Below are 26864 nucleotides of genomic sequence, written 5' to 3'. Positions count from 1 at the left end.
ACTCTACGTTCCCTTCACTCAGTATTTCAGTTTCCACTACACGAATTACCGTAATATGATACATGTAGTTTATTCCTCGTCTTTGGATTTATCTTAAGAGTTTCGATGGTTCCCTCTGTCATCTGTGAACCAACAAGAGAATTTTTTACACGGCTTGTCCCTTGTGCGCAACCTCCACTCCGGATTTGTGTGTTCTAGAAGAAACGGATGGTTGTGTCTATGATGTTCCCCGCAAAAGGTATTTCGTGCACCGTTGCTCCATAAAACAAAAATCCCGTCGCGTGAGTTCTCTGTTACCTAAAACGATCCGCGATGTTCCCTGCGTTAGTCTAGCGCGGACTAATGTTACAAGCAGATTATTTGCTCAACGTTCTCTTACGTTTTTCTCTTGTTTCGCTGTGGTTCAAAGTCTCGCAAGAGATCAACAATGTTTATCCACTAATGGTTCCACTTATCTACAGTGTTTGACACGATAGTAATACGAACCGCGCAAACTTTCTCTCGTATATTTGCCAAGTTATTCCGTAGACAATCATTCGTAGACTTGTATGCGATGGTAACGTTGAAAGTTATATATGTAAGTAAATATAATACACGTACGTTACTACTTTGTGTACTCTGCTCGCAAACAGGTAAACACGCGAGTCCTGTGTCTACTGACAGCTTCCAAGCGTTCGTTAAATAGAAGTTTAAGATAGTAACGACTGTATTTTGTAAAAAACAATTACGCAACATGATTTCCAACTGTGGGGATGCGGTTGACATGGCTGGTAATTAGTCGCTTGTTATGTATTTGCTTAAGGGATTACAAGTTTCTTGGTACTTATGAGGAATATTCCATAGCTGCTTCGCAATCGGTGATTATAGAGGGTATTTCTAGTACGGACAGCATCGGTACGCACAGCGATGTCTCCGGGCACACTACGATCCCTGGGAGGCCCAAGATGGATGTGGCTTGCGTCTTGGACCTGCAACAGCCAGAACACTTGGCTCAGAGGAAGCGAGCCTTGGAGGAAGTTAGGCAAGCGTGCAATCTAGTTAACGCCAATATGCATCATATACAGGTATAATTATTTCCAACAGTCGTGGATTATATAATTTAATCTCGAGGGTATAAATATTCTCGCTCGTTACTTTTCCAGTTCGAGAAGCTGGATTTCGGAGAAACAAATGTGCTAGATACATTCTATAACGCAGACGTAGCTGTTGTGGATTTAAGCATTCAGCTACAGCAATCTGCTCTGTTCTACCACCTTGGTGTTAGAGAAAGCTTTGGCATGAAAGAAAATATCCTGTTACATAATGATATGGACACTGAAACGACGATTAGGCTCAAGGTATATACAGTATGTAATAACAACCAAACCTGAAAGTTCCCAGTAACAATTACACCTGTACTACAAAACTTTATAAATCACAGTTATCATGCGGCAGCTATACGTTCGTTTCCTATCGCGTGGTGGAATGTGGTTCCTGCGTGGCTACGAACCCAGCTACGACTAGAATTACTGGGGAGGAGGCAATAGACCCAAAGCAACATCTCACACTGAAGCTTAAGAAGTTATTTCAAGACGTTGAAGTGCAATCTAAGTACGTTTCACTCGCTACGATAATGACCGTAAGCTCGACTTCCTGCTTTACAAAGAATGCTGATTTTTACAGAGCACACATGAAAGAAAAGTTCCTAGCGGACTTGCGTAAAGCACGCGAGACGTACTCGGGCGAAGAGCTTTCGAAAGCTTTGAACAATATGCGTAAACGCCTGGACGATCCAAATGTGCTGTCAGGGGAGGTCGTCCTGAACGTTCTCATTTCTTTTCGCGAGATACAGGTGATTATTTAAAAAGTAACACCGCTGGAACAATTATAAACGGTCGTTTATGTGTAGGATTACGACGCAATGGTGCAGTTGGTCGACGATCTGAGAACAATACCGACCCACAAGAATTACATCAACACACCGGCTATCCGTTACCTGTACGCGTTCGCTCTGAACCGAAGGAACCAAGAGGGCGATAGGGAAAGGGCATTGAAGGTGATAGAGAAGGCGTTGGAGAAGCGAGAGAATCATGTTCCTGATATGTTATGTTTGTGCGGGAGAATTTACAAGGATCAATTCGTAGAAAGTAGCCACAAGGACAAAGAGAGCTTGAAGAATGCGATTCATTGGTACAGAAAGGGTTTCGAGGTATGATTCCTTCACTTCGCAACGTAGACGATATTCGAATTAACCGACTGGTTTCTCTATGTAGGTCCAACCGAACGAATACGCTGGAATAAATCTCGCCACGTTGCTGGTCATAGCGGGAAACGAGTTCTCAAAGAGCGAGGAATTACAGCACATAGGCATGGTGTTGAACAATCTCATCGGCAAGAAGGGTAGCCTGTCGAGCTTAAAGGATTACTGGGACGTAGCCACGTTCTTCGAGATCAGTGTGTTGGCGGAGGATTATTCGAAGGCTATCCAAGCCGCGGAGTGCATGTTCAAATTGAAGCCGCCAAACTGGTACATATCTCGGAAACCCATTGGAATAATCACGAATCGAAACGATACTCACCGTGCACTAATGCCTCAATGAATCCCCGCTCCACAGGTACCTGAAATCGACGATAGGGAACATATCGCTGATAAATAGATTCCGTAAAAAGAATGAGGAGGCCGAGGCTTCGCCAGAGGAGCAAATATTTAGTTTTTGGATGGACTACTTTGTCGAAGCCACGAAATCGGAAGTTGGAGACAGTATACGGTTTCCAGTAAGTTGATAAATGGAATCGTTCTACAAAGGATCCAGTTTCCAATTTCGGGAGACTATGGCTTATAATATTGCGTTACCAATGCAGCTTACTTCTGTACATTTTGGGTCAAAGTAAGAATAATATAAAACTGCTCTTAGCGCAGAATCCTTAGATTGACTTTAAATGAGGCAACTCTCTATTACGCCCCGTGGCCAGCAAAGACGTGAATTAGTCACCGAGCCTTCGCTTTCAGCTCTTAGTGCTGGAGCCGACGAAGATCTTCATGCCCAGCTACGTGAACGTGAACCTTGGCGCCGAGGAGAAGTCCGTGCAGATCTGGAACTTGTGCCTGGACAATATGAAGAGCAACTGCAAGCAGGTGCACGACTGGCTGTTCACCGCGAACATGATACGCAGCGTAAGCTTGTACAAAAGAGACGAGCGCTGCCTTTTTCTATACGTACATCAAAACTCCGACGATTTCCAAATGTATTTTCCGTCTGTTCAATGCAGACAGCGATTTTACGATTTAATCCTGGAAATGACCAGAGACGAAGAGGGTATGGTTACAGATTTGGACGCCTACATGACGGATGATAGGATGAAGGTTCGTGGATACCTTTTCCCGACGTTCATTCTTAAATAAAGTTCGCGTATAAAGGCTTACCTTCTTACAGTTCGAGTATGAATTGGACGATCAGAATAAACGAATTATGCTCGGCAAAGGCACGTACGGAGTGGTATTCGCTGCCCGAGATTTGAACACCCAAGTTCGAATCGCGGTTAAAGAGATTCGCGAGCGAAATCTGGGAGACGTGCAACCTTTACACGAAGAGATTAAATTGCACAGTCAGTTGAGGCATAGGAATATCGTACAGTACCTTGGCTCTGTAAGCGAGGATGGGTACTTCAAGATATTCATGGAGCAGGTTCCTGGAGGTGAATAAATAAGATGAAACAGTTTAAAAGAAATGCAACGCGTCTATCATTTGGTCATTTCTTCAGGGAGTTTATCAGCTTTACTAAGATCGAAGTGGGGCCCTTTGAAGGAGAACGAATCCACGATCGCTTATTACACTAAACAAATCCTAGAGGGTCTCAAGTATCTCCACGATCAGAAGATCGTTCATCGAGACATCAAAGGTAAAATGTAGTACAACGCGTGCATTTTATTTACGGAGATTCCTGAATATTCATTAATGGATTACTATTTTCAGGCGATAACGTGTTGGTAAATACGTACAGCGGAGTGGTGAAGATTTCAGATTTCGGAATGTCGAAACGACTAGCTGGTTTATGCCCCAGCACAGAAACCTTCACTGGAACGCTACAGTACATGGCTCCAGAAGTTATCGACAAGGGTCAACGTGGATATGGTGCTCCAGTAAGTTGTATCTTGTATGTACCGTATTTCCCACGCACAACGAGAGTGTTACTACGTTGCAATTTCAAATATAGGCGGATATTTGGTCCCTGGGTTGTACCATAGTCGAAATGGCAACTGGTAAACCGCCGTTCATCGAGTTGGGTTCTCCGCAAGCCGCGGTATTTAAAGTAAGTTATTAGAATCGCTTTGGGAACCATGAAATCGTAGGTGTAACTTACAACTCACCCCCTTATCGCAGGTTGGATACTATAAAATACATCCTGAGATTCCGTCGGAGCTGACTGAAAGGGCAAAGAGCTTCATCCTGCGGTGCTTCGAGCCGAATCCTGATATCAGGGCAACCGCAGCTGAGTTATTAGAAGATCCATTTTTAAACGAGTACGCGATTCCATTTAAATCGAGTTTTAATTGTAATTTTACCGTGGTGAACGGATGCATCGATTGATCTATGCACTCTGCTCTGTATGTGCTAATTACTATATAGGCATGTGTGTTATAAATAATGTTTTTCCTATATACGCGCAGGAAAAAGAAAACAACTCGATTGGCGGCGCCCCCAGATTTCAGTCGGAGCATCTCAGTACCGGCTGATCGGCTCGAACGTTTAGGAAAATCTGATAAAACGAATAACAATCATATCGTGTCTGCTGCCGCTATACAGACTTCCCAATCGGACGATAGGTAACGTAAATGTTTCGTCTATTTAATACAGTTCTGTGCACATTGTCTCGCTTCGCCGTCAGAAATGACGATCTCATATTTCCATTTCCATGTTGAAATAGCTTTTATGCTATCGCAAGCGATTTGTAGCGTACGATACGACGAACAGTATGTTTTCTTTCAGTATTATAGTTAAACAAGTAATAAATCTGAATACATTGCATACAATGTATTATTAATTATTTTATATTCGAATTGTTATATTTTTTTTTAAATATCTATGCTGTTACATTTCTGCTAAGATTGTATTACGACGAAGTATAATCTAAGTGTTACATACAGTGGAGGGCTGACAAAGTCAAGCCCCCTGAGGGAGCGCAGTCCAGCACACCTTCTGTCTCCCATCAGCATGCCCAGTGCAACCCTTTCTTTTAACAGGTATGGTACTAACGTCATAAACGGCTAATGCTGTCCACGAAGAAAAATATAACAGACAATAGTATATATCGTTGATAAACAAAGTAACAATATTAGTCTCTGTGGTATAAGAGATTCAATTATGATTAACATTAGGTGTCATAGGTGTCTTACCAGTATTAGTATTAACTACGATCTTAATATTTGCAATGCTTTGTGTTTTGGGCAATGGAGCTTCCTGTTTACGATCGTGATATGTAATCTTCTTTCCAAATTACATTTCAGCCAATTACGCTATAAATTGAGGTTCGGTGTAGCAAGCAAGTACAATAGAATCGTATTAAAAGTCCGACAATGTAACTTGCTGCGTACACGCTTCTTAATCGTCAGCTGTTACTGTATTTGTCTCGAGACAGTGTTTAGAATATACTCATGGCTTCAGTGATTGGCATATGTATTCAGGTTTATTTCCAATCAGAAGTTCTGCCAGGAAATATTCTTGCCCTTGTGACACGCGCATCGTGCAAACCGAAAATTCAAAGCTGAAGAACGCCGGATTAATCGATGTATAAAGTTAAGGTTGTTCTTTTCTGTTGTAATTTTAGTGCAATAGGAAATACGCCGTCGATAGAAACAAGTGAAACCGACACAGCTGGAGCATCCATGACGAGAAGAAGTTCCTCTGGCGGATTATTATCGCCAGAAGTAGAATTAGGAGGTGAGCAAGCACCCTCAGAACCCTAAAATCTCTACATGTTTATTTGCTTACAATCTCCTTTTTCTATTGCCAAATAGGTCAACCGGGGCAGAAGACTGGCGAGGAACAAGAAGGTTTCTATTTATTGAAAAAAGACAGTCAGAGGAGAATGACACTCACCAGAGTTCTGACACAAGACGAAGCAAAGATCTGTGAAGTATGGATGAGAGGAATAAATCAAGCGGAAGGCCAAACTGTTCTTCAAATGGTAATTGCTATCATACTTTTACTATAGTAAAGCGAGCGATTTAAATAATGATTTTATGCCTCCTCCTTTCAGACTCATTTAGCGTTACTGATGCGTGCTCTGAGGGATTACATCGCCGAGCAGAATCACGAAGTAATCGTGACAGCCATCCGGACATTGAAAGAAGAATTGGATTTCGATTCGACCGCTATCAATCATCTGAATCTGGCGATTTATCTGTTCCAAACAGCTGTGAACGAAGTTCTACGAATGCACAGTATTAAACCCCACTGGATGTTCGCGCTGGATAACTTAGTGAGAAATGCGGTCCAAGCTGCCATCACTGTACTGTCGCCTGGTAAATGTCTCAAGATTTCCCTTTTACGAGAAAGATATTTAAACCCGTTTCGCGCGGTACATTCGCACGATCCCACGTTATCCGGCGATGTAGCAGATGTGCATTGTATACGCGTATCAAGTGCGATACAGATGGAGATGGTACGCATTATCGTGTCAACTCTAAAAATATCTCAAAGGAAAGTCATCACCAATAATAAGGGGATCTCTTGTGAATCTAGACCGCAGCAAGCAGGTTTAGTGCTCTCCACGAGTGTCCAGTATCTCGAAAAAATCGCCAGAGAGAATTTCCAAGTATTACTACGCGGGAATATCAGTGCACATTGGCGGCTTGCTTGTGATTAGATATTTCATATATTTAGCTAGTGATTCTTTGTTATAAATGATTCCGCCCCGAGTAGTGAAAGCGAAAGAAAAGTCGTGCGTTTGATTCGCAGAGCTTGGCGCCAATCTGCTCGGCCAGGAACGCGTGCAGCCCAATGGCCAGAGCCCGGAAGAAGGATCCACGTCTGGTGCGTCGACTGTGAACTCCGTGAAATCGCAGAAAACCGGCGATTCCATCGATAACAAATATTGGAAGGAGTATCGAGATCAAATGGGAGCTTTGAAAATGGAGAACATGAGACTGCTTCAAGAATTAATCGAGAATCAAAAGTCGTACCAGGTTTTGCTGCAGCAGGCTCTTGAGGAGCAAAGGGCTCAGGTGAACACTTTGACGCGACTTTGCGAGAACATTAATAAAACAACTATGAGGCAAGAGTCGGGGTAAGATTTCTGTTCGCTTCGCAACTTCAGAAAGCATTGCGTAGAAAATATACTTCACTTCTAATTCGTTCCTGCAGCTACAGTTCTGCTGTATCTGGAAATGCACCTCATCAAGCAGTGTCAGTGATCATTAGTGACGCGCATTCTGAGTCAATTTCCTGTGCAGACCAAGCTCTCGTCGAATGGTTACAGGATCTGCAAATAGACGAAGGGTCAATTGAAACAGTAAGCGTTACAACTGCTGTGAAAATGTCTCTTTCGTGTAATAAAGTGTTATTATCCCTGCCATTACTTACAGTTTATGTACGAGCAATACACATTGGACGACGTACTGTGTCACGTCACCCGTGACGATATTCGCAGGATTAATCTCAAGTAAATGTTAAAAATTTCCCTGACGATCCACGTAAAATATAACTGCTTAATCAATCGCTTTCCTATTTGTCTTTTTCAGAGGAGGGATCGAATTGAGGATATGGCAAGCCATATTGAAACATCGAGATAGCAGTGGCAACTGATCAGCGACAGAAGAGAAACGTTAAATCACGTACAACATTGAGAAATTGGTTGACTTCATGCAGGGTAAAGTACTTGTTCAAAACGTGGCTGCCACGATATGGAGCGAAGCTTTTAGATGATTAATAAGAATTGAAATATGCCTGTCCGTGGACCGTGTCTTCGCACAATGATATTATTAGTTGATCTTGTAGTTCCTAAACACAGAGTATTTGATAGTTACGAGACAGTTGTGTACATATAACAGACTTTGCATACAAATTTTCCTTTTTCAAATAAACTTGTTACCTTCTCACCTCTTTGGTATATTAAACAGAGTTGTATAGAAATCAGTATTGTTACGCGGAGTAGCTTTGCTGTACCTCGGTTGGTCGTATGCAAAGTTTGTTTATTCAACACGTTAATATAGAATATCGATCTTGCCACGTTTGAAAGAAATCGGTACTGCGGTTCAAATTATTTACTTTAAATTCGAGACGTTCTATCGATACTACTGCGAAGAAGAATCTGATATTATCCGAGGAATATGCCTTCTACTTTCGCACAGAGCCAAGCGAAAGCGTGTAGATTGTTCACTGTTGTCAATGAAAGTTAAAGTAACTGTAAAGGAATGCTTGTGCAATTCCTGCGAGCTCTCAAAATGTTTTACGCCGGGATATTGCGTTCGTAACGCGGCAACGATGTTGGAGTTAGTGGAAATAATTGCCAGCTTCGAATGAATCCTTGTTCATTCCCGCGTAATTATCGGAAAGACGAGGAATTATTTATACGCGACAGTTAGCTTCGCGTAAAGATATTTTCGAGAAGCAGAGAACGGTAGTGCCTTAAAACACCAGTCTGATAGTACAAGAGAAGATATTTATTACGTGCAAACAATCACGTTTTGTTGTTGTATTTCTATATTTCTGATCGAGATTCACGCGTCATCCCAGACGCACACGATAACGATTTATCAGACAGAGTTTCTTGCGTGCCGTAGTTATGTATATAAAGTGCTTGTTATAGTTTATAATAGGAGTTTGCTATTAACTGTACGTTTGAAAAGTCGACCTACATATTATACAAGATCCTCGATTTTTGTAGATACAGATTTTTATATATTAATGGCGAATTTCGTGCTTTGTTATGCGACGTTTTGTGGAGAACTCATGCTTCCTTTACACGCTGTATGAGATACGAAAGTGAGCCGTGTCTTCTGTTGCGTTCGATTCTAGACACAGCGAGTCAATTGAAATAAGTGCCTGATCGCGTCAGTTAAATAAAGCTGATCCTAGCGCCTGAGATCGAACGCTGCTCAAAGTAATTAGAGAACCACCCACTCGAATAACTTTGTCAGTCAAATACATAAAACTGTATATTAACTTGTCAACTAAGAACGACGAGTTGTTTGAAACTGGAACTTCCACAGCGGACTCCAAAAAGACAGATAAAACTCGCTGAAATTAAATCATCTAAAATCGCTGAGAAACATAGTTGCCTAATTACTTCGAGCAGTGTATCTCAACAAACTACGAATAAAAGATTACCTACCAAGTTGTCTTAATTACCCAAAGATATTTACGCTCGACCGACCAACGCAATAGCTGTCTTGAGCGCAAATATCGTCTCGACTAACCGTATAACACGTGCCCATTGCCGTTTTCATTGTACTCCTAAGATTAATCACCCACGTTAACTGTTTCAGCCTGAAATTTGTAATAAAAATTCCAGCGAACTGCACCGCTCTGTCGCCTTTCTTTCCCCACCGCCCCTATCAGCGAGTAGGTAGAGGCCCCTGGGGGGAGAATCGCTCCGTTTAATTGAAATCGAAAGTAAACGAAGTTGCCGAAGGGGTGGAGAGACCGAAGGGGGGAAACGAGTACGTGATCGGTTCGTGGGGGGGTTGTCGAGATGCTATTCTCCTCGGTGCTTCTCGCGCGGCTCTTCGCATTGATATGGATGAGACGTTTTCTCTTCATCTCGTCGCGCTGCTCCGTTTAGAAGATAAGCCAAATAGATTCGCAGCTCATCGGGCGCCAGGGAAAGCTCTCCGCGTTCACTCCCCGTTGGCTTTTCCTCCACCTTCGGGGATTATCAGCGCGATACGATCTGGTTAGAGAGGGGAACACGAACGGGGTTGTCCCGGCGTCAACCTTTCGTCACGGCGCCCACGAAATCGTTCGCTCCGCTCGCTGGCAACTGGCACAACGGCCGGGAGAAAGTGTTGACGCACGGAGGGGTGAGTTTAAATTTTTCAGGGAAACGAACGCGTCCAGCAGCCGCCGTGCAAAATTGCAAAAGTTTCGGACACTCCGGCTCGGCTGCGAACCGAGGGTCCGACCTATTCATTTGCACTACAAAAAAGCCCGCGGCTTATAAACGCACCCCATCTAGAGCCAGCCGCTTATTTTCACCGTCGGCACCCCTTTTTCCCCTCCCTTTCTCACTGGTCCACTCGTTTCGATGCATTTGTTCGCGCAGAGTACGCGGGCCGCACGCTGCTGCGTCGGAATATCATGGCTAGCTTTTGGCGACGTGTAACTTGAATGGCCTTTAATCTTGGCGAGCCAGTTAAAGTAGTTTTAATGAATAACAGAATATTAAAGTTAAGAGGGATACGAAGTTTTTGAGCATTAGGGAGTATTTGGGAGTCTTAAAGGGGTATTGTTGATGTTTTCCAATGGCGACATGTGTTTTTAAATATCTACACCTGTAGTTCATTCCTTGACGAGTAAAATGATTCTATACACGGATTCTACTGAAAAAATAATTGCCTAAGGGCGGGGAAGAATTTCAAGCCGAGGCGGGCAAGTGGAACTACTCGATATGTGGTCAGACACTAAATAAATTAATATACTAACTAAATCTTTTTGTTTTTTTTTTTATATTAGATAACTCAGTTCCGACCAGCTTCGACTGTAACTTTGAAATGAATAAATATTTAAGCAGGAAAATATAAAACAAAAGCTTGCTAAAATATTCTTTCCCCAAATATAAAAATCTTTGCACAAAAGTACGCACCTACTTCTTCAAATACGTTCCCAAAAAATCCTCCCGACTCCTCCCCTTAGAAGCGCAAAAATTTCCCCGTCACGCCAGCGAGAATCACGGGTGCCAGGGTCCCATCAGCTTTAAGGGATCGCCTCGTAATTTCGCAGGGAGCGGGCCCGGGAGTGTCCGCTGGAATCGCAAATAAAACGGCGCAAACATCGGAATCCCGACGCAATCGCAGCGAAACTCGAAGGGTTTGTTCGCCCGCGATCGGGATACAAATCCCAAGCTGTCTGGCCGGCCTTCGGCCCCCCCCTTCGCCCCTGTTCACCCCTTCTTCTCTTTACCTTTTAATTAACTAACTGCGCCGGTGGAGTGACTAAAGAGGATCCGCGATTTTCGAGCACGAGGCTTTCAGCGCCGCCCGAAATAATCCATTTCCCCGAGCGAAAGGCTAAATAAGATTATCCCGTCGGGTCTCGCTGGCTCTCGAAGGGAAAGGGAGAAGGACAGAGAGATCGTATCCAGTAATCTCTTTTCCAGTTCCCTCTAATTGATTGCGATTCTTCTGTGACGATCAGTCGGTCGGTTGATGCGAATTATGTGCCCTCGTCCTCTGGATCCTTACCTCGACTCGTCGCTCGCCAACGCTCTCAAACGTTCCATTCGTTTACCTCCTTTTGGGCGAGTAATTACTCTGAGCGAAGATCCATGATCCTAGAAATTTTATCGGTATCGGGGGACGGCCTGATTAGAATTTTCCCTCCTCGAAGTTAGAGTTCGTTTACAGCCCTCAGCGAGGCAGCGTTTTCTAGCAATGTTCAGGCATTCGACGCCAGACGAGAAGAGAATGGCGAGGAAGCACGTCGATATGATGATTAATCTAGCCGGGAAGAGGAATGATTTTTTTCGAACAGCTCCTTGGACACAGACGAGCTGAGAAACTTATGAACGCTCCCCGCGGATTACGGGCGAGAACAATGAGGGCCGACGCTCCGTCTCCTCGTTTCCACGGAGTGACACCTTGTTCGCCGGGACTAATTACTTTCGGCTTAAAATCCTTAATTTGTTGCTGAAAGGCCGGAGAGACGGGGGACTCCATTCCCGCGCCCCGATAAAATCCTTCTTTGCGTCTCCTCGCCGCTTCAGCTTGCGCGCCGGCGAAGGACGTTTGAAAAGATAATTTGCCGGGGAGGGTGGGCCGCGGAAAGGAAGCCTCGGTGCACCGATCTCTCGAATTTCTCCTGACAAAAGCGGCGGAAATGGCGCGTACGTCAACCCTACCTGGGGCGGGCACCAGTTAATTCGTCTTTCAGAGTAAATGCCAGCGTTGCTGGAAATTTGCACTGTGTCCCTTACTGGCAGAGGGGTGATCTTGGCGATGGTGGAAGATTGGGGAAAAATCGCTGATAAATGGGCAGCATGGAATGTCTTTGGAATAATTTTTCTGCGAAGGTTAAGGTAATAATAGCATAGCTGTAGATATACATAAATTAAAAAGGAATAAAAAAAACTACAACTTCTTCAAGGATGCATAAAAACATGGTCCAAATTCCAGATGAATCGAAATGCAAGTTTCTTAAAAAAAAAATCCTAAATTTTGTTATCTTTTTAGCCCATAAAATAGGATTCCCCTTGAGACTAAAGTCAGCGATAATATCGTAAATCAGTTTAACATTTTCCATCCCCTTTTCTCCCAAATTCTTCTACCCTTATCCTTAATCTTAACTTACAATTTGACTGCAAGTAGAGGACGGATTAAAGTGGCAAGCGAGTGAACAGGAAATGGGAGAAAAATATGCGAGCAACTCAGGCCGATTCGAAATTAGCCTCCCTCGGTTGGCAACTTCTGCGAGGAAGGAACCGACTGATATTGAATCGCGTCTGCACCCTTTCTCGTCTCTCATAACGCCAGCGGAAGGGGCGCGGGGGAGGTCTAGGAGGCAACAGATGTACCTGATACATATTCATATCTGCGCTGCACGACTTGGTGCTATTGTTACTGTTATTATTGTCACGGCAGAGCCAGTCCGTCGTAATAGCTGCGGGAGGAACGTAAGTGGCTAGCGCGGCTAGGGTGGAGGAGCTCCTCTCTGACCGCGATTAATTTTACGCCCCTTTTGGCGAATACTGTTATCGCTAGTGTCAGCGCCACGCTTCGGACCCCTTTCCTTTTACGATTTTGCCCCACGATTTTTACGAATCCTCTCCTAAACTCCATAGAAACTCAGCAGTATTCGCTCGAGACTTCTTCGAGGTACATTCAACGCTCCATTTGGAAATCCTTCATACTTTATTCGATCGTACGATTAAACAGCGTTGGGGTCACAGTGTATGATAAGAGTTCGGTGGATGAAAGAAGTAAAAGAAAGGGATGTAATCGAGGTTCCCCGCGGGGGGATGGATTATCCGCGGTAGTCGTTGGTTCGAAACGCAGGTGGAGCTTGGAAACTTCTCCATAACGCGGCCGAATTAATGGCAATTAATGGCATCCGTGTTTGTCGGCCGGCTGTACACAAGAGGCTGTTTGCGCAGCCAGTCTGCGCCCGTGGCACGTGTAAATTTCCACTCTCGTTTTCGAACGGGAGGCTCGATCGAGGGCCCTTCAACCGTGCAAACAGACCCTAATGAATTGCTTGTTACTTGAAAGCGGGAAAGAGTTCAATTAACAGGGGAGATCTCCGACTCATTTCGCGGGCCGTCGCTTACTCTGATCCGGTGGTATCCTTCCTATAACCAAGGCTTCTGACTTTCCCTCGGAGGGGTTGCGAGGCTCGAGTGCGTGGCAAAGTGTTTAACATGCCCGCGGAACGATATCGCTGATGTCCTTCGAGGAGAATTCGAACGTAGATTACATCTTCGCGAAGACCGAAGGGTCCTCGAGTTGCGAGCTTCTAGAGCTTCGCGATACTATTTTCAACTCCTTCACTCTTCGATTTTAATTCCATAATTGGAGGCTGGAAAGTTAGTTTTATCAACGATTAGGGTTGGACTTTTAAATTCTCAAACTTTTAATCCCCTAACTCATCAGCATAAATTCCGCTTGCCACTGATGGAAAAATTCAAGGTTCAATTAAGATTAAAAAAATCATGCGAATAAGAAACAGTTCTTTATTATCTATCGCACAGTGTTCATCGATTCTACGCGCAACGAGTAGGCATTTGCCGCAGTGGAGGCTGGTCGCGATAAATAAAAGATTAATATCGGCAGCGATAGTCCGCAGACGAGCCCACAGTTCCGAAAATCCTTTAATCTCCCAGCTATCTATTGTCTCGCGTGCAGAACACGGCTGCTGAGAATTAGCGTTCCCTTGTTGCATCGATCGCGGCTGTGGCTGAATTATTGCCAACCGTATCAGAGGTGTAGCTGCCGGCGACGCCATAAACCCAGCCTCGAAATGTTTCGCTGATAATGCGGCTGCACGGTGAAATTACAGGGTGTAACGGTGAAACCGGAGCCCATTCGTGATTTCCTGGCCAGAAACAGATTCATTAGAAGGGACTGGGATGGCAGAGGGCAGAAGAGGCCTCCTGAAACGAGCATACACGGTGGAGAGGATCTTCTTTTAGTGTCACGTGGGTCCAGGGCGAAAGGGTGGAAGAAAAGGGAACTACGCCCTTGTGACGTCGCTGCATCTGAATGTAAAAGAGGTGGAAGCAACTAAGATGCGGTAGCATACGTAATGACATCATAGAAATCTCCCCCAGCAAATTTACACTTTCTCTTTTTATATTTTAAAATAAAGTAACAAGCAGTGGTATATTATTTTATACATTGCTAGAAGGACACAGTTTGTTACTGGAAAGAAATTATTTCGGTAAAGTATTTTAAGTTTTGAAAAGCTCATATTCCTTGAACCCTTTCCTCGAGACTTAAAAATAATGCTTTGAAGGTAAATGACAGTGACTGTGAAAAATACTTGTCACAAGACGAAGACTTTTCAAAAATGCAGAGATCTCTACTCAAACATTATTCATGATAATATGACTACGCTTGCTCTTAATAGTGACAGGATTAAATTCCCAAAAAATTGGATAGGGTAGCTAATAATTTCTACAATGAAAAACCACTGGCAAGTGGCGCCGCGACGCTGGCGTCGTAATTCCATGCCTGTCAGGTGGCCAAGCAGGCGTCGAGTGACCCAGGAAAAGGGAACCACAGAGAACACACGCTGTGGGTGAGTGTGCACACCATAAAACACTCGCGCGCGCGGAACTCGAAAAGTTAACAGATCCACTTGCGGAATCGAAGAATTATTCAGGTTCTATCGTAGATCACGAAACGTAAACACGGCGAGGAGTAGCAATACGTCCACTCGAAGCCAGGATAAATACACGACTGAGGCCCACGACTGCCCCTTCCAACTCGACTTTGTATTTATTATCGGAGAATCGGTGGCGACTTTACCCCTGGCACGGATTCTTACATCTCTCTTATTTCTCGTAAAAGTCCTGCCCAGTGGCCAGAAATTCTCGGTGAGAAAGTGTTTGCACGTCATCACGTGGCAACACCTGGTTGCTAGGAATTGTTTGCCGACGCGATCACCACACCCTTTGTGAGAACTAATTAGAATTTGAGAATGACGGTGGTTAAACCTTAAAAAGCAGACGCGTTTAAAAATGAGCCCCTCAGCTGACAAGTGGCGTAAGTCCAAAATTACGAAAAATGAGTTTATTATAGAAATGGTACGTATTAAGAATACTTGTTTTATTTACAAATCTAACTTGCGTATATTTTCTTTTATGTTAATAAAAAAGAAGAGTTAATTTTACAGCCTAAGTAAAGTGACTGTCAAAATATCTGGAATAGTGACTTAAGTCCAGGTTTTGGACTATTTGCTAAAGTTTATTCCTCCGATTCGTCATACTATTATAATAAATTATGATATACTGTGTTTAGTGGAAAGTGTTGACATTTTTTTCTCGTAGTGCTTTGAAAATAACATTCGAATAAGTTATGATTATTAATACATCAATTGGCGTATGGCGTAAGTCACCTTTTTACAAAGAAGTGATATTAAAATTCAGTGCCATAATGGCACTTGATTATTCCTTATGTTACCGTTAGTTTACTATTGAAAGAAATGTAGTTTTTCTTTTAAGTTATGTTATCATAATAATTATCCTTTCCCTTTATTTTCTTACAATAAAGCTACATTCTGTTCTCAATATTTTATAAAGCATTGCACGAACGTCTAATTTTCAAAATACTAAGAAAAGGGACTGAACTCACTTGTCAACTAAGGGGCTCAAATAGCATGTAATAGCATTTGAGCATATAGCTCGGGGATCTTACTCGTTGAGTAAGAATTTTCCGAACATGTGATACCTGAAGCCGCGTTACTTCTGTTCTAAGCATTTCATTAATGCTCCACTTCGAAAGACGAACATTCTGGACAACGAGGTTGCTCTAAATAAAAGATCAACCGCTCTAGAAACCCAGCACCTGGAATCTCCACCCCAAGTTCGTATGCAAACACCGTGCATCGATCAACTTCCTTTTCGAGCATGTGCCTCTCTATTTCACGTTTAAGGGGCTTTGGAGCTACCTCGGATAGACACCCCAGCAAGCTGCGAATTTCCATCAGGCCCATCGATCCCGTGTCTCGACTTGTTTCACCTCGCAGCCCCCACGTGCCCGGCTGACGCGGAGCCGTCGTGACACGCGATAAGAGGGCGCGGGACGTGTCCCGGGCAAAGTGTGCCCCAAAAGAACGTCGCCAGACCCAGGGGTATCCAGGCAGGGTGGGTCGGCGCGAGGGGGATGAAAGCTCGCGGAGGAAGAGAAGAGACTCGACGTCAGCAGATCGAAAGCTCTTTCCCCGCGGCTGCGGGTATTGGAAAGCTCGGGGAAGAATGGGGGAGGGCCACGGCTGCATACAACCTCCGAATAATATCCGAATATTGAGGGAGGAGCGGCGGCGACTGCGTCGCTCGTAAACCCACGCGGATATGAATGCGGATAGCTCAATTTTCCGCGGCTGCCGCGCTAACATCCGAGACGTGACGGGCTTTCCACGCTCGACTTTCCTTCCCGCTCGTCGTGCACCCGTCGCCCTTCCCCGGCCTTGGAGGAATCAGCTTTGCAATGGATCACGGCCGTGGTCTGAAAATTATTGCTCCGGTTCGAGCGTGATCTGCTTGATCCCGGGCGGAAATTACAAGAGAGTGCAAAACATCCGACGGATTCTGATGCACGGTGGTGCGCGGCTTTGGGGGTGAAAGTATGACAGACGGCTGATTTATGCGAATGCTTTGGTATGTTTGTCGAATTCGTGCGTAATGAATCTTGCGGATTTGTGGATAATTTACCATTGCGGACCATTGGTAATAGTAGGGTAGATTTTGATTGTTGGCGCTTACAGTGTTTTCAATGTTGTATGGAAAATTTTTCAGAAAATCGGTATGTGATTCAGGAGAAGATGCGGCGGGAATAATGAACTGTGCTTTGGGAACTGCCGAGGTTTGGATTATAGAATGGCAATCGCGTGGATGAATGTTTCAGGGCCCCGTTAGCGTGAGATTCGTGCCAACTGTCTTTGGAGGCGAGGGAGGAAGGATGTCAGATTCCGAGGGTAGCGTGGAGAGCTTCCGCGGGTCGGAGAAGTCGGCGACGCGGGAAGAAATCGCGGTACCGTTGCCGAATCGGCAGAATCCCAGCGGTGACAAGCTCGAGGAATTCGAGAAGCTGCTCCAATCGATGATGGCTTCCCGTTCACCCTCGCAGGAGGCGGAGGAGCCCGAGGAAAACGAAATCGAGAGAAAGATAGGTGCGTCTTTCGAGCTAAACAATCGATCTCCAAGTAAACTTCCTTTCTACTATTCTAGCATCAATTCCTTTACGAATATTCGCACTGCAACTCTCTGCTACCCTCGATTTGTATTTATATTTTCTACTTGTTTGTATTTACATTCTTCTTACAATTATTATTAGTATTTTCTTATTCTTTTTATCTTCTTACATTCTATTCTTCTCATTTCATCTCATCGAGCAATTAGGCTCGTATCACTTTAGCACTGGTCTTATTTTTTTTGTCAACTGTACGCAGATGGGAATGTAATAAAGACTTATCGTAATTGTTCTTATCTACACTCTTCAAAACATCCTCTCACTTAAAGCCACAATTGCGTTTCGAGGATCTTCGAAAACAACAGAATGGACTCATACTTCAAGTCTTTTATATATCGTGTAGTTTTCGCTAAAGATTCGCGCGGTCTAAGAACGAACGTCGTCATATTGTATCGGGAAACTTTCAAGGGTCGAATCTCTGATCCTTTGATACAGCAAGGGGCGAGCAGAAAGCCACGCCGTCGCTGCAATTATTGTTCCATTTTTCCTTGCCTGAGCCTTTGACTAAGCCACGCAACGCCACTGTCCAACTTCCTTCCGGAGAAAAGATCCCCGTGGATCCAGCGGTTTTGGACCCTTCGCTACCCTTTCCCTCGCGCAAATCCACCGCAGGCTCGTCGAAATTTACACTCGCTATGCACACTCAAGCAAGTTGCTCACGCTACACGAAAATGGAAACGAGCCACAAGTAGATACCCACGAGACAGTCACGGTTTCTTCCCAGAGAAAGTATTTCACTGTTACTGTTTGGATATAGGCAGACGAAAAGGAAACTTAAGGGGGTATACCCGTTTGAACCCTCGGAAAATGTATACATTTTGTGGATTTTTTTACAAGTCAACGGTTTGATGCAGATTTCCCGTTTTTTAACTATGTTTACATAGTATTATGAACTACTTATAAAAAAAGTTTCAGTTAAAAAACTATTGTTTTTCGGAAGTTACGGATACATGTCCGAAAGTCTCTCGATTTTAGACGGCTAAACGGTGGCCCTAAAAACTCGCGCTACGTTCAACCAATTTACTTCAAATTTTGCATGCAGAATCATAATAAGATTCCACATCGTCCAACGAAGGCGATTTTGAAAATTTTGAAAAATAAAGAAATGGTGAGAGATCAAAGGTAAAGTTAAATTTTTCTAAGAGAAAAATCCACCTTTTTCCTTTATAAATAATAAACGGGGAATCGAAATAAAAAAAGCCTTCGTTGGACGATGCGGAATCTTATTATGATTCTGCATGCAAAATTGGAAGTGAATTGGTTGAACGTAGCGCGAGTTTTTAGGGCCACCGTTTAGCCGTCTAAAATCGAGAGACTTTCGGACATGTATCCGTAGCTTCCGAAAAACAATAGTTTTTTAACTGAAACTTTTTTTATAAGTAGTTCATAATACTATGTAAACATAGTTAAAAAACGGGAAATCTGCATCAAACCGTTGACTTGTAAAAAAATCCACAAAATGTATACATTTTCCGAGGGTTCAAACGGGTATACCCCCTTGATGGCGTAACGTACGAAGTACATACAAAAAGAATTAAATGGCCTTCCTCTGTCCAAGGACATTTAGACCTCCCATTTTCGAAGTCCCACCTCCGCAGACGTCCAAGTGTTTTTGTGCGCCAGCACGATGAGACGACGACTCTTCAGCGCCATCCCTAGAAAGACTAGCGAAAGGAGAAGCGGGGGAAGGAGCTCGTGTATCATGAATCCTTCTCCTCGTTCGCGTCGACGGAACGGCTGGTCGTTGTCGACAGAGGGCAGGGGGAGCCGGGCGAAGGCCTAGGGGATGCAGTTTCGCAGTAGAAACTCAGGTAACCTGTTGAGAGAGGGTACGGAGTGGGCGAGAATGGAGAGGTTGCTGCAGCTTAACTTGGAGAATTTCCCAGACGCTCACCAAGGGCATTCGCAGGGAAAGTGGCTGCTCCGAGGGGTGGGCGACAGGGAGAAATATCTCTGGCCCCGGGGATTAAGTTCCGCCGCTCGGAACGTCTCGGCACCGTCTTTTTCGCCGTTCCATTCTTATTCGCCCCGCTTTTACGAGCGGGCACCGCGGGGACCAGATGGTAACGCGAACTTTAATGATCTTTTTCGTGGCTCGGCAGACCCGGGCCGGAAATTAGCGAGGAGCCCGCTCGCCGGGAGCCCCCGCGCTTTGTATTCCTTCGTCGTCGTCGCAGTCGTCGCGAGATCCGTCGACGAGGAAGGGGAGGAAGAGGGAGGGATTTTTCGAACCGTTCCTCGAGCTCGTTTTCGCGAGCCTCCCTTCGTACTCCCTTCGCGGATGCCTGGCAGCGTCGTGGAATTACTTGAAAATAGACCCTTTTTCAAATTCCCCGATCGATAGTTCGCGCACGGATTTACATCGGTCCCGTTCGTTTTTCTTTCCCGTTAATCGACGCGCGCGGAATCGCCGATTCGACGGGGGACGCGAGGTCTCTCGAGATCGCTCCGAGCGCTCGGACGAAGATTAACTCCATCGAGGGGGGAAAAATTATTCCACGGATGAAGGCCACGGGCGTTCTAACCCTCTGTTACGCGCATGGAATTAACGATCCCCGCGTCCAAGTATTAACCGGACGTGGCGCGCGGGTTGCGGGCGCGACAAGTGGTAGAGAAAGCGATTGGTCGGACGGAGGGCCGTTTGTACCGAAACGCGATATGTGGGTGCTACGAACACACTTCTTGGTTATTTCTAGAACTATTCAATTGAATAGTAGAAGTATATAGCCTTATCCTGCCTTATCTCTATAATATTCGTCGCTGCAATCTTTCTTACCGCGGGTCTAATTCTCTTTCTACTCGGCATCAAAAATCTCCTTTCCATACCGGCACACTCGACATCTAAATTTGAATCCTCCTTCGCGTATATTTCTACTCACTATTATAATTCGCTTCCACCTGAGATTCGAGGGCGAAATTCGTTTCCTGATTTTAAATGTAAAGCTCGACGATATATATTTCTACACCATTCCTAAGTCACCTCCATATTCCTTCTTTTCCTTGCCTCGCCCCTGTCCGTCCATCTACGTTTATGTTTTTCTAATATGCGTCATAATAATTTTTTATCTTAATAATTTTTCTCCTTCTGTTTTTACTTTTCTTTCCTAGTTTTAGTTTTAGTTTCACTTATTTAGTTACGGTTAGGCTTCTAACAGTATTGTACCGCAGCCTCGCCTTTTACTTCGCTATTCTTTATGTATTACTCGTCTTCGTATGTTTCTAAGTAATAAAGCCGAATAATAATAATAATAATAATAATAATAATAATAATAATAATAATAATAATAATAATAATAATAATAATAATAATAATAAAAATAATATAGGAATATTCTATATAAACACTCAATGGCGATTAAAAGAAAATTTAAAACTAATTTTCTGAGGTTTGTGATTTAATATACCTTTTTAATATAATTTTTCTTTTCAAAACATAGTACTCCTTTTATCATATATCCACTGAACTTTCTTTCAACCATCACTGCGCCTGCCAGAGCACACAGAGGAAGCATACCGAACCTCAAGATCGAACTAATTAAGTACAGCAAGGATTTCACGCTCCACGGGCTAAAAGACCTCGCGATACCCATAGAAAGTTACAAAAGGGAGCAGTTCCACGATAATAACTTGCCTTTAAGAGCCCGCGACAACGTTCCACGCGCCCTCTAACTTCGAAGAGAGTCGCAGCAACGGCTCTTCAAGAATCACCCCGCACGGAGCAGTTATTGTATCCGTTATTAATAATGGGAGACCGAGCAGTGTCTCTTCGGCAACTTCGAAACTACCCGACGATCTCGGCCGTGAATCACCCAAAGAAGCCCAGGCCGGGGGAGAAAAGTCGTCGCGCAAAAGATAGTCGCGATGAATCACCCGCGGCAGTCATGCAAACGCGCGGGAGCAGCGCCTTGAGCGCGCGCGCGCTTTATCGTTCCTCCTGTGAGAAGGGGGCTCGTTTCGAGTGCCCCTCCCCTGCCGCGATGTCGTGCATGGGTAATAACTGCTTTAATTACGATGCACCGCGGAGATTTAGGGCGGCGTGTAACGACACCGCTGTTTTCCGAGGGAACCGCAGCTGTTGCCAAATTCGCGTCGTCGCGGGCCGACGCACCCCTTCGCCCCTCTGCCGCCGATAGACCCCCGGGGCCAGTCCTAAATTTCTCGACGAATTTCCCGTGAAACCGAAAGCTAACCCAGACTGCCCCGTGCGACGTCGGGCGAGCCCGTCTGCGTTCCAAATTAAACTCATAAAACGCCCGAAACCGACGTACCAGCCGAGCATCCGACGGGCGTTCGAGGGCGGCCTCGTAGAGCCGGGAGCACGCGCGAGACATCTCGAATGGAACCGGAAATTATACGACACGATGTGGCCGTATATTCCCGCAACGCGACCCCCCGAATTCTCGCTGCTGCATAGTCGCTGCGTTCTGGGAATATTCGATTGGTCGTTTCGCGATTAACCCTTGAGGGCCTTGCAGCAGTGGCGGACGTGGAATCCTGTGCTTCGTGGGGGCGATTAACCTGGGAGCTCCTAAAAGGTTTGAGATTTGGAAAATAATTTATGCGTTCGAGGGTTGATGCCCTGAACCCGGTAGTTTAAAGTTGTGTATGAATATTAGGATCCTCTTTCAAATGTGGGAGTTGAACTTGAGTTTCTGTGGCTATACTGATGGCGAGTTTGAATTTTATTATTGATTAAGTGGAAGATATAATACATGTGGGGAAAGTAAGATAAGAATAAAGGCGAAGCAGCAGTAGGAACTGTTAATAAGACTAACCTTAAGAACATAATACTAGGCATTGACTAGAAATTGGTATAGAATATAAATTCTACACGATTTTGGTGTTCTTGATGAGGGAACAAAAGAGGCAAAGGTGTCCAGCACCCGTGTATAATTAGAACGATAAATTTTCAGGGAAGTTAGCGTTGCATCGAGCACGATCCCCTAATGCTGGCCGTTTCTCGCACCGCAAAGGAGGATAGTTTGAATTATAAATGCTTCGTAGGGCGTCGCCTTCCGCTTCTCGTAAGGAAACACTCGCGAACCGAGGGACGAGGAGATTTTGCTGGAGCAACGTTGGTTCTGTACCTGGCGACGGGCCAATTCGATCTCACAGTCGACTCGTTTTGGGAATTGTATCACTAGATCTACAGAAAGCCTAGGATACCTTTGGACGTGGAAAAAGCATTCCCAGAGACGAGTCTCGTTTGGGAGTGGTTTCTGTATTGTTTCCTCGATCAGCTATCTGTTTTTCATTTACAATAAAGAACCTGCCTGATATGATAATTTTATCTCCAAGAAAATGGGCGTTTAAATACAAATCTCCGATCCCAAGGAAAAATCAACCCTTTGCATAGTTCATTCATTTAATTCATTCCTAATCTACTCGAATAAAAACTACTATTTTCCTATCGCTAGCTTTTGGTATAAATATTTCGCCGCACCTCCTCGTTAAAATAATCAACTGAATCGTGAATCAGATCGTCATCAAGCTGCTTCAGATTGCGCAAGTCTATACCCCTAGCGCGCAAAGAGTTAATTATGAAACAGCATTTCACCCCCAATTATCGACTCGCACCGCCGCTAGACACACAAGATTCAAAGAGGGAAGTTTTCAGCGACACGTGTCTCCTCTGCCATTCACCCGCGAACACGGTTCCATTTCTGAAGGTTGCGTCTTATTAACAGCCCCCTCGGCGCTTTCCGAGTGGAGTGTCAATATACAATGGAGGGATTATCATAATATCGTGCCTCGGTGTGTCCCGTATGCGCCTACATGCTCGCAGAGCGACATCTTGCCACCCCTGTTCGCGAGAAGCTTTAAGCCCCCCCGCCACCCTCCGGGAAAACTTTCCGCCGCTGGATCCGCCAGATGCGTTGCCGTTTTTTCGCGAACACCCACCGGCGCCCCTGGCCCCCGCTGGCACTCGATTAGGGTCGAGTTCATGGAGCCCTGTTCAACTTTTATTTGTCCTCGGCTCGTTCTCCAGAATGGCCTTCTGTCGCAGCCAACGTTTCCGGATTACGCCAAACTATAACAACTTTCCGCGCGGCGTACAATCCCCCGCCACCTGCCCCCCCTCGCCTTTTGTTGCATTCGTTTTTCGTCGTCGCAATGAATACACTTTTGGAGAAAAAAAAAGATGGGGGCGTTTCCATCGCCCGGATGGAGGCTTCAAAAATCGGGCACCTTCAAAGAGATGGATATCTCGGGTGGGTTAGAGAGGATCGTTTATCTCGATGTACAGTAGACGAGCCTCGATCCTATCGAGGAGGGTGGCTCGGGTAAGATTGACGGATGACTGGAGCACCATGGAATCGACGGGATTATCAATTGTTCGGGAAAGGTCGAATCGAAAGTCACTCTTGTCCGCGACATCCTCTGCGACGTGCACGGTATCGGATACGAGGGAGAGGAAGACATACATTTTTTTAAGCAGCGTGACTGAGTTGACTGAGAATCTTCGGAGAATTTAGCCAACGTAAAAACGTCACCGCTACCATTGAAGATAGGAAAGTGCGGGAAACACTTTGACTCCTACGAAGAATGTCGCTTTAAAGGGACTAGGCAGTCAGAAACTCGATTTTTTTGTTACAGTTTTCGAAAGTACCACCCTTCCAGAGTAAAATGCCGTTTGGTTTATGTTAAAATTCGCAAAATTAAGGATTTTACAGCCGAAAAGGTCGAGCGCGTCATAAACCGTTTCTGCGCGCACGCAGGTAGACTAATTCCACTTTCGAGACTTTAAACGCGTTTTCTCGGAATCTGCAAAATTACAGCGGCTCCAGACAAAACATCTACATATCAGGCAACTGTAGCGCTGTCATAAATATGTAAATATTATTCTAATAATTTTTTTATTACTGTTTATAGTATAAACAAACATTACCCAAAAGTACTAGTCACAATTTGTATTCATCTGCTTGTAATTAATTCGCAAAAAATTCTTGATTCTCGAGCGATCTGACTGCCTAGTCCCCTTAAGATCGATTTGTAATGGGCGCCAGCTTGAAAGTGGGAGCGTTCGGAGTTGCTGGAAAATTGGAAAACGCTGGCTGGTGCTAAGTGGCACGAGGAAAGGTGGAAGTTCGAACGACAGGTGTGTGTATCGAGGTTCGCCGGCCGGGGAACGAGGCGCGCGTGAATAATGGCACCGGGTTCAAAAGCTGCCTAAATAAGAAATCACTCTGGAAGCCGCGCGACCGTGCATTATTCACGCGGAAAGCTCGAAAGCGAAATGGCCGCGGGCTCACGGGGCTGCCGTGGGTCATCAATTTCCAGCGTCAACAGTCGTGCCAGGCAAAAAAAGCGAAACGTCTCCGAGGCCCAGCGTTCGGGGCGAGCATGATCCGTTTCGGGTGGCTCGCGATCATCCACGGCGGGGCGATAAAGGAGCCAGGCCTGGATGACGAATGGGGGTGGGCCCGGGGACAAATTTCGCCTCGGGGGTAGATAACGTCCGAAATCATTACCCACGCCGGCGCAAATTGTTTCGGGCATCCAGCACCGCGAGCAGCGGCTCCTTTTCTCTCGCGCCTCGACGATTTCAATTTGCGAGCGGAAGAACTCGAAGGAAAAGTGATTGATGACGAGACGTCGCTGGGATGGCAAGAAAAGGGTAGTTTTCTCTTGACTGACGCATGAATCCATTAACAGGACGCTGTTGATTCTCTGTCGCGCGTTTTGGGTGGGACCTAACTGTCTCTTCAGTATAATAATACGAGAAGATGCATCGATGACGAGTGTACGAAGAATTCATTATTTTATTTATGTACTGTTAGTAGGTATCTTCACTTCAGAACGCTCCATAGTTGTACTACTGACTTGGCGCACTTTTTGTTCGTTCCTCAATTTTTCAATTGGATTGCAGGGATTACTTCATGACTGCTATTGCACTACTTAATAAGGAAACATTCCGAACCCGGAAATTCAAAAAATCCTGAAACTTTGTGAATATGTTGGGAATTTCCTCCTGATTACAACGCAATTTTTGTTTGCTGCCCCAATTCACTCTAAGGGGGTGTAATTGACCTCTGAAAATCTGTTTATTTTCCGATTTTATGTTATAACTCGTGAACCTTAAAGTGGCCACAAATGGTGCATCTACCCTAGTTTATAAAAAAAAAATGAAATTTGACTTTGGACCCGCTGTTCTATAGTTACACATTCGACCAGCGCGCGTGGGGACTTTAGAGAATTAAATAATATTAAAAAATTTATGCATGTTTTTCTATTCATTTTTTGTATAGTCTCTTAAGACATTAGGGTAGGGACAAAGGTAGGTAATAAAAATTTTCTACGAAAACTGTAAACAGTCCTTAACACCCGAAAATAGTAAAATTATTAATTTTCACTGTTTATTTTATTTCTGCAAATAGGCAGTGGAAACTTTTAACGGCAATAATGTCGTTGCAATTGCAACTGCTCAGAATAGCTTAAGAAATTCGATAAAAATGAATATGGCATATTTTACGTGCATATTTGCAAATGCTTTTTGCATATGTTACGCGCATAAACATCCAAAGTCTAGTAATGAGTAATACATGCTTGAAGGTATTCGATTCTTTTCCAGTCACCCTCCCACACAGAACACCGATAGGATTCTCCGTATAGAGGAGGACAAACGGCGCGAGAATATCCTATCAAACGATACCGCGACTAAGCCCGAGTCGGTATGAAAGATCCTCGGCAACGCTCCCCCTGTTTCGATCTGTTTCCCCTAGAGCGTAACCCAGGCTACCGATCGCGCTCGAGGAAGCTCCACGTTCCTCGCGTTTGTCGTCCTCGCGCTGGATCCAATTTGTGCCACGAGTGCGCGCTCAGAAAGGACGAAAATTCGTGGCGCGTCGGAGGGAGGGCCCCGGTAGATGTAATTTGACGCGGCACGAGGGTGCTGGGTTCCTTTTTTTCCCGCTGCCTCCTCCTCGCCCCTAATTCGACCAGGGGCGAACGTCCGCGAAATGAAAAGCGCGGCGACCTCCCTTTGTGCGTGGCGAGCACGCGTCCATTTGCGCGCGAGCCGCTCGCATGCATGCTCGAGCAGCGGAAAATCTCGAGCCTTTCGGGAAACGGGCAGACGGCTAATCTGTCGGTAGAAATTAGTTCTGATGTTTGAACGGCGCTCTCGAAAATTCTGAAGTTGATGCCTGCGGGCCGGCAGATGGTCTCGCAACCTGCCCTTCCCCCTCCGTTTCCACGTTTTTACGCGGATTTTAGCCGTTTAGCGATCGCCCCGCGCTGCGTTTACGTTGCGCTTGGTACT

The 26864-nt window shown here is 44.9% G+C and overlaps 1 protein-coding gene and 1 long non-coding RNA gene across 5 annotated transcripts in view; one reads left to right on the top strand and one right to left on the bottom strand.

The window, feature by feature from the left end:
* Positions 1-632: 632 nt before the first annotated feature.
* Ask1 (apoptotic signal-regulating kinase 1) lies at positions 633-9501 on the top strand. Of its 4 annotated transcripts, none has more exons than XM_076822181.1 (23): positions 633-770; positions 844-1064; positions 1143-1337; positions 1421-1590; positions 1663-1831; positions 1889-2188; positions 2253-2506; positions 2595-2754; positions 2990-3343; positions 3414-3675; positions 3742-3879; positions 3954-4120; positions 4195-4290; positions 4362-4501; positions 4649-4804; positions 5126-5221; positions 5806-5918; positions 5996-6165; positions 6238-6502; positions 6939-7266; positions 7344-7491; positions 7565-7641; positions 7721-9501. In XM_076822181.1, the coding sequence occupies exons 1-23, from the start codon at positions 734-736 to the stop codon at positions 7782-7784; spliced, it is 4080 nt and encodes a 1359-aa protein (XP_076678296.1). In that variant the 5' UTR covers positions 633-733; the 3' UTR covers positions 7785-9501. The 4 variants fall into 4 exon arrangements, with proteins under 4 accessions (XP_076678296.1, XP_076678295.1, XP_076678298.1 ...); XM_076822180.1 differs by having other exon boundaries at positions 1143-1346; XM_076822183.1 differs by lacking the exon at positions 5126-5221.
* Positions 830-26864, bottom strand: part of LOC143374231 (uncharacterized) — a 77979-nt gene continuing 51944 nt past the window's right edge. Inside the window, exon 3 of the long non-coding RNA XR_013086625.1 lies at positions 830-968. This is a non-coding gene — a long non-coding RNA (uncharacterized LOC143374231). The remainder of the gene's footprint in view (positions 969-26864) is intronic.

Source organism: Andrena cerasifolii, chromosome 10 (assembly GCF_050908995.1).
Source record: "Andrena cerasifolii isolate SP2316 chromosome 10, iyAndCera1_principal, whole genome shotgun sequence".
NCBI classification, from domain to species: Eukaryota; Metazoa; Arthropoda; class Insecta; order Hymenoptera; family Andrenidae; genus Andrena; species Andrena cerasifolii.
Note: the sequence above shows the minus strand (reverse complement) of the source record. Positions and strands in the feature narration are given on the sequence as shown.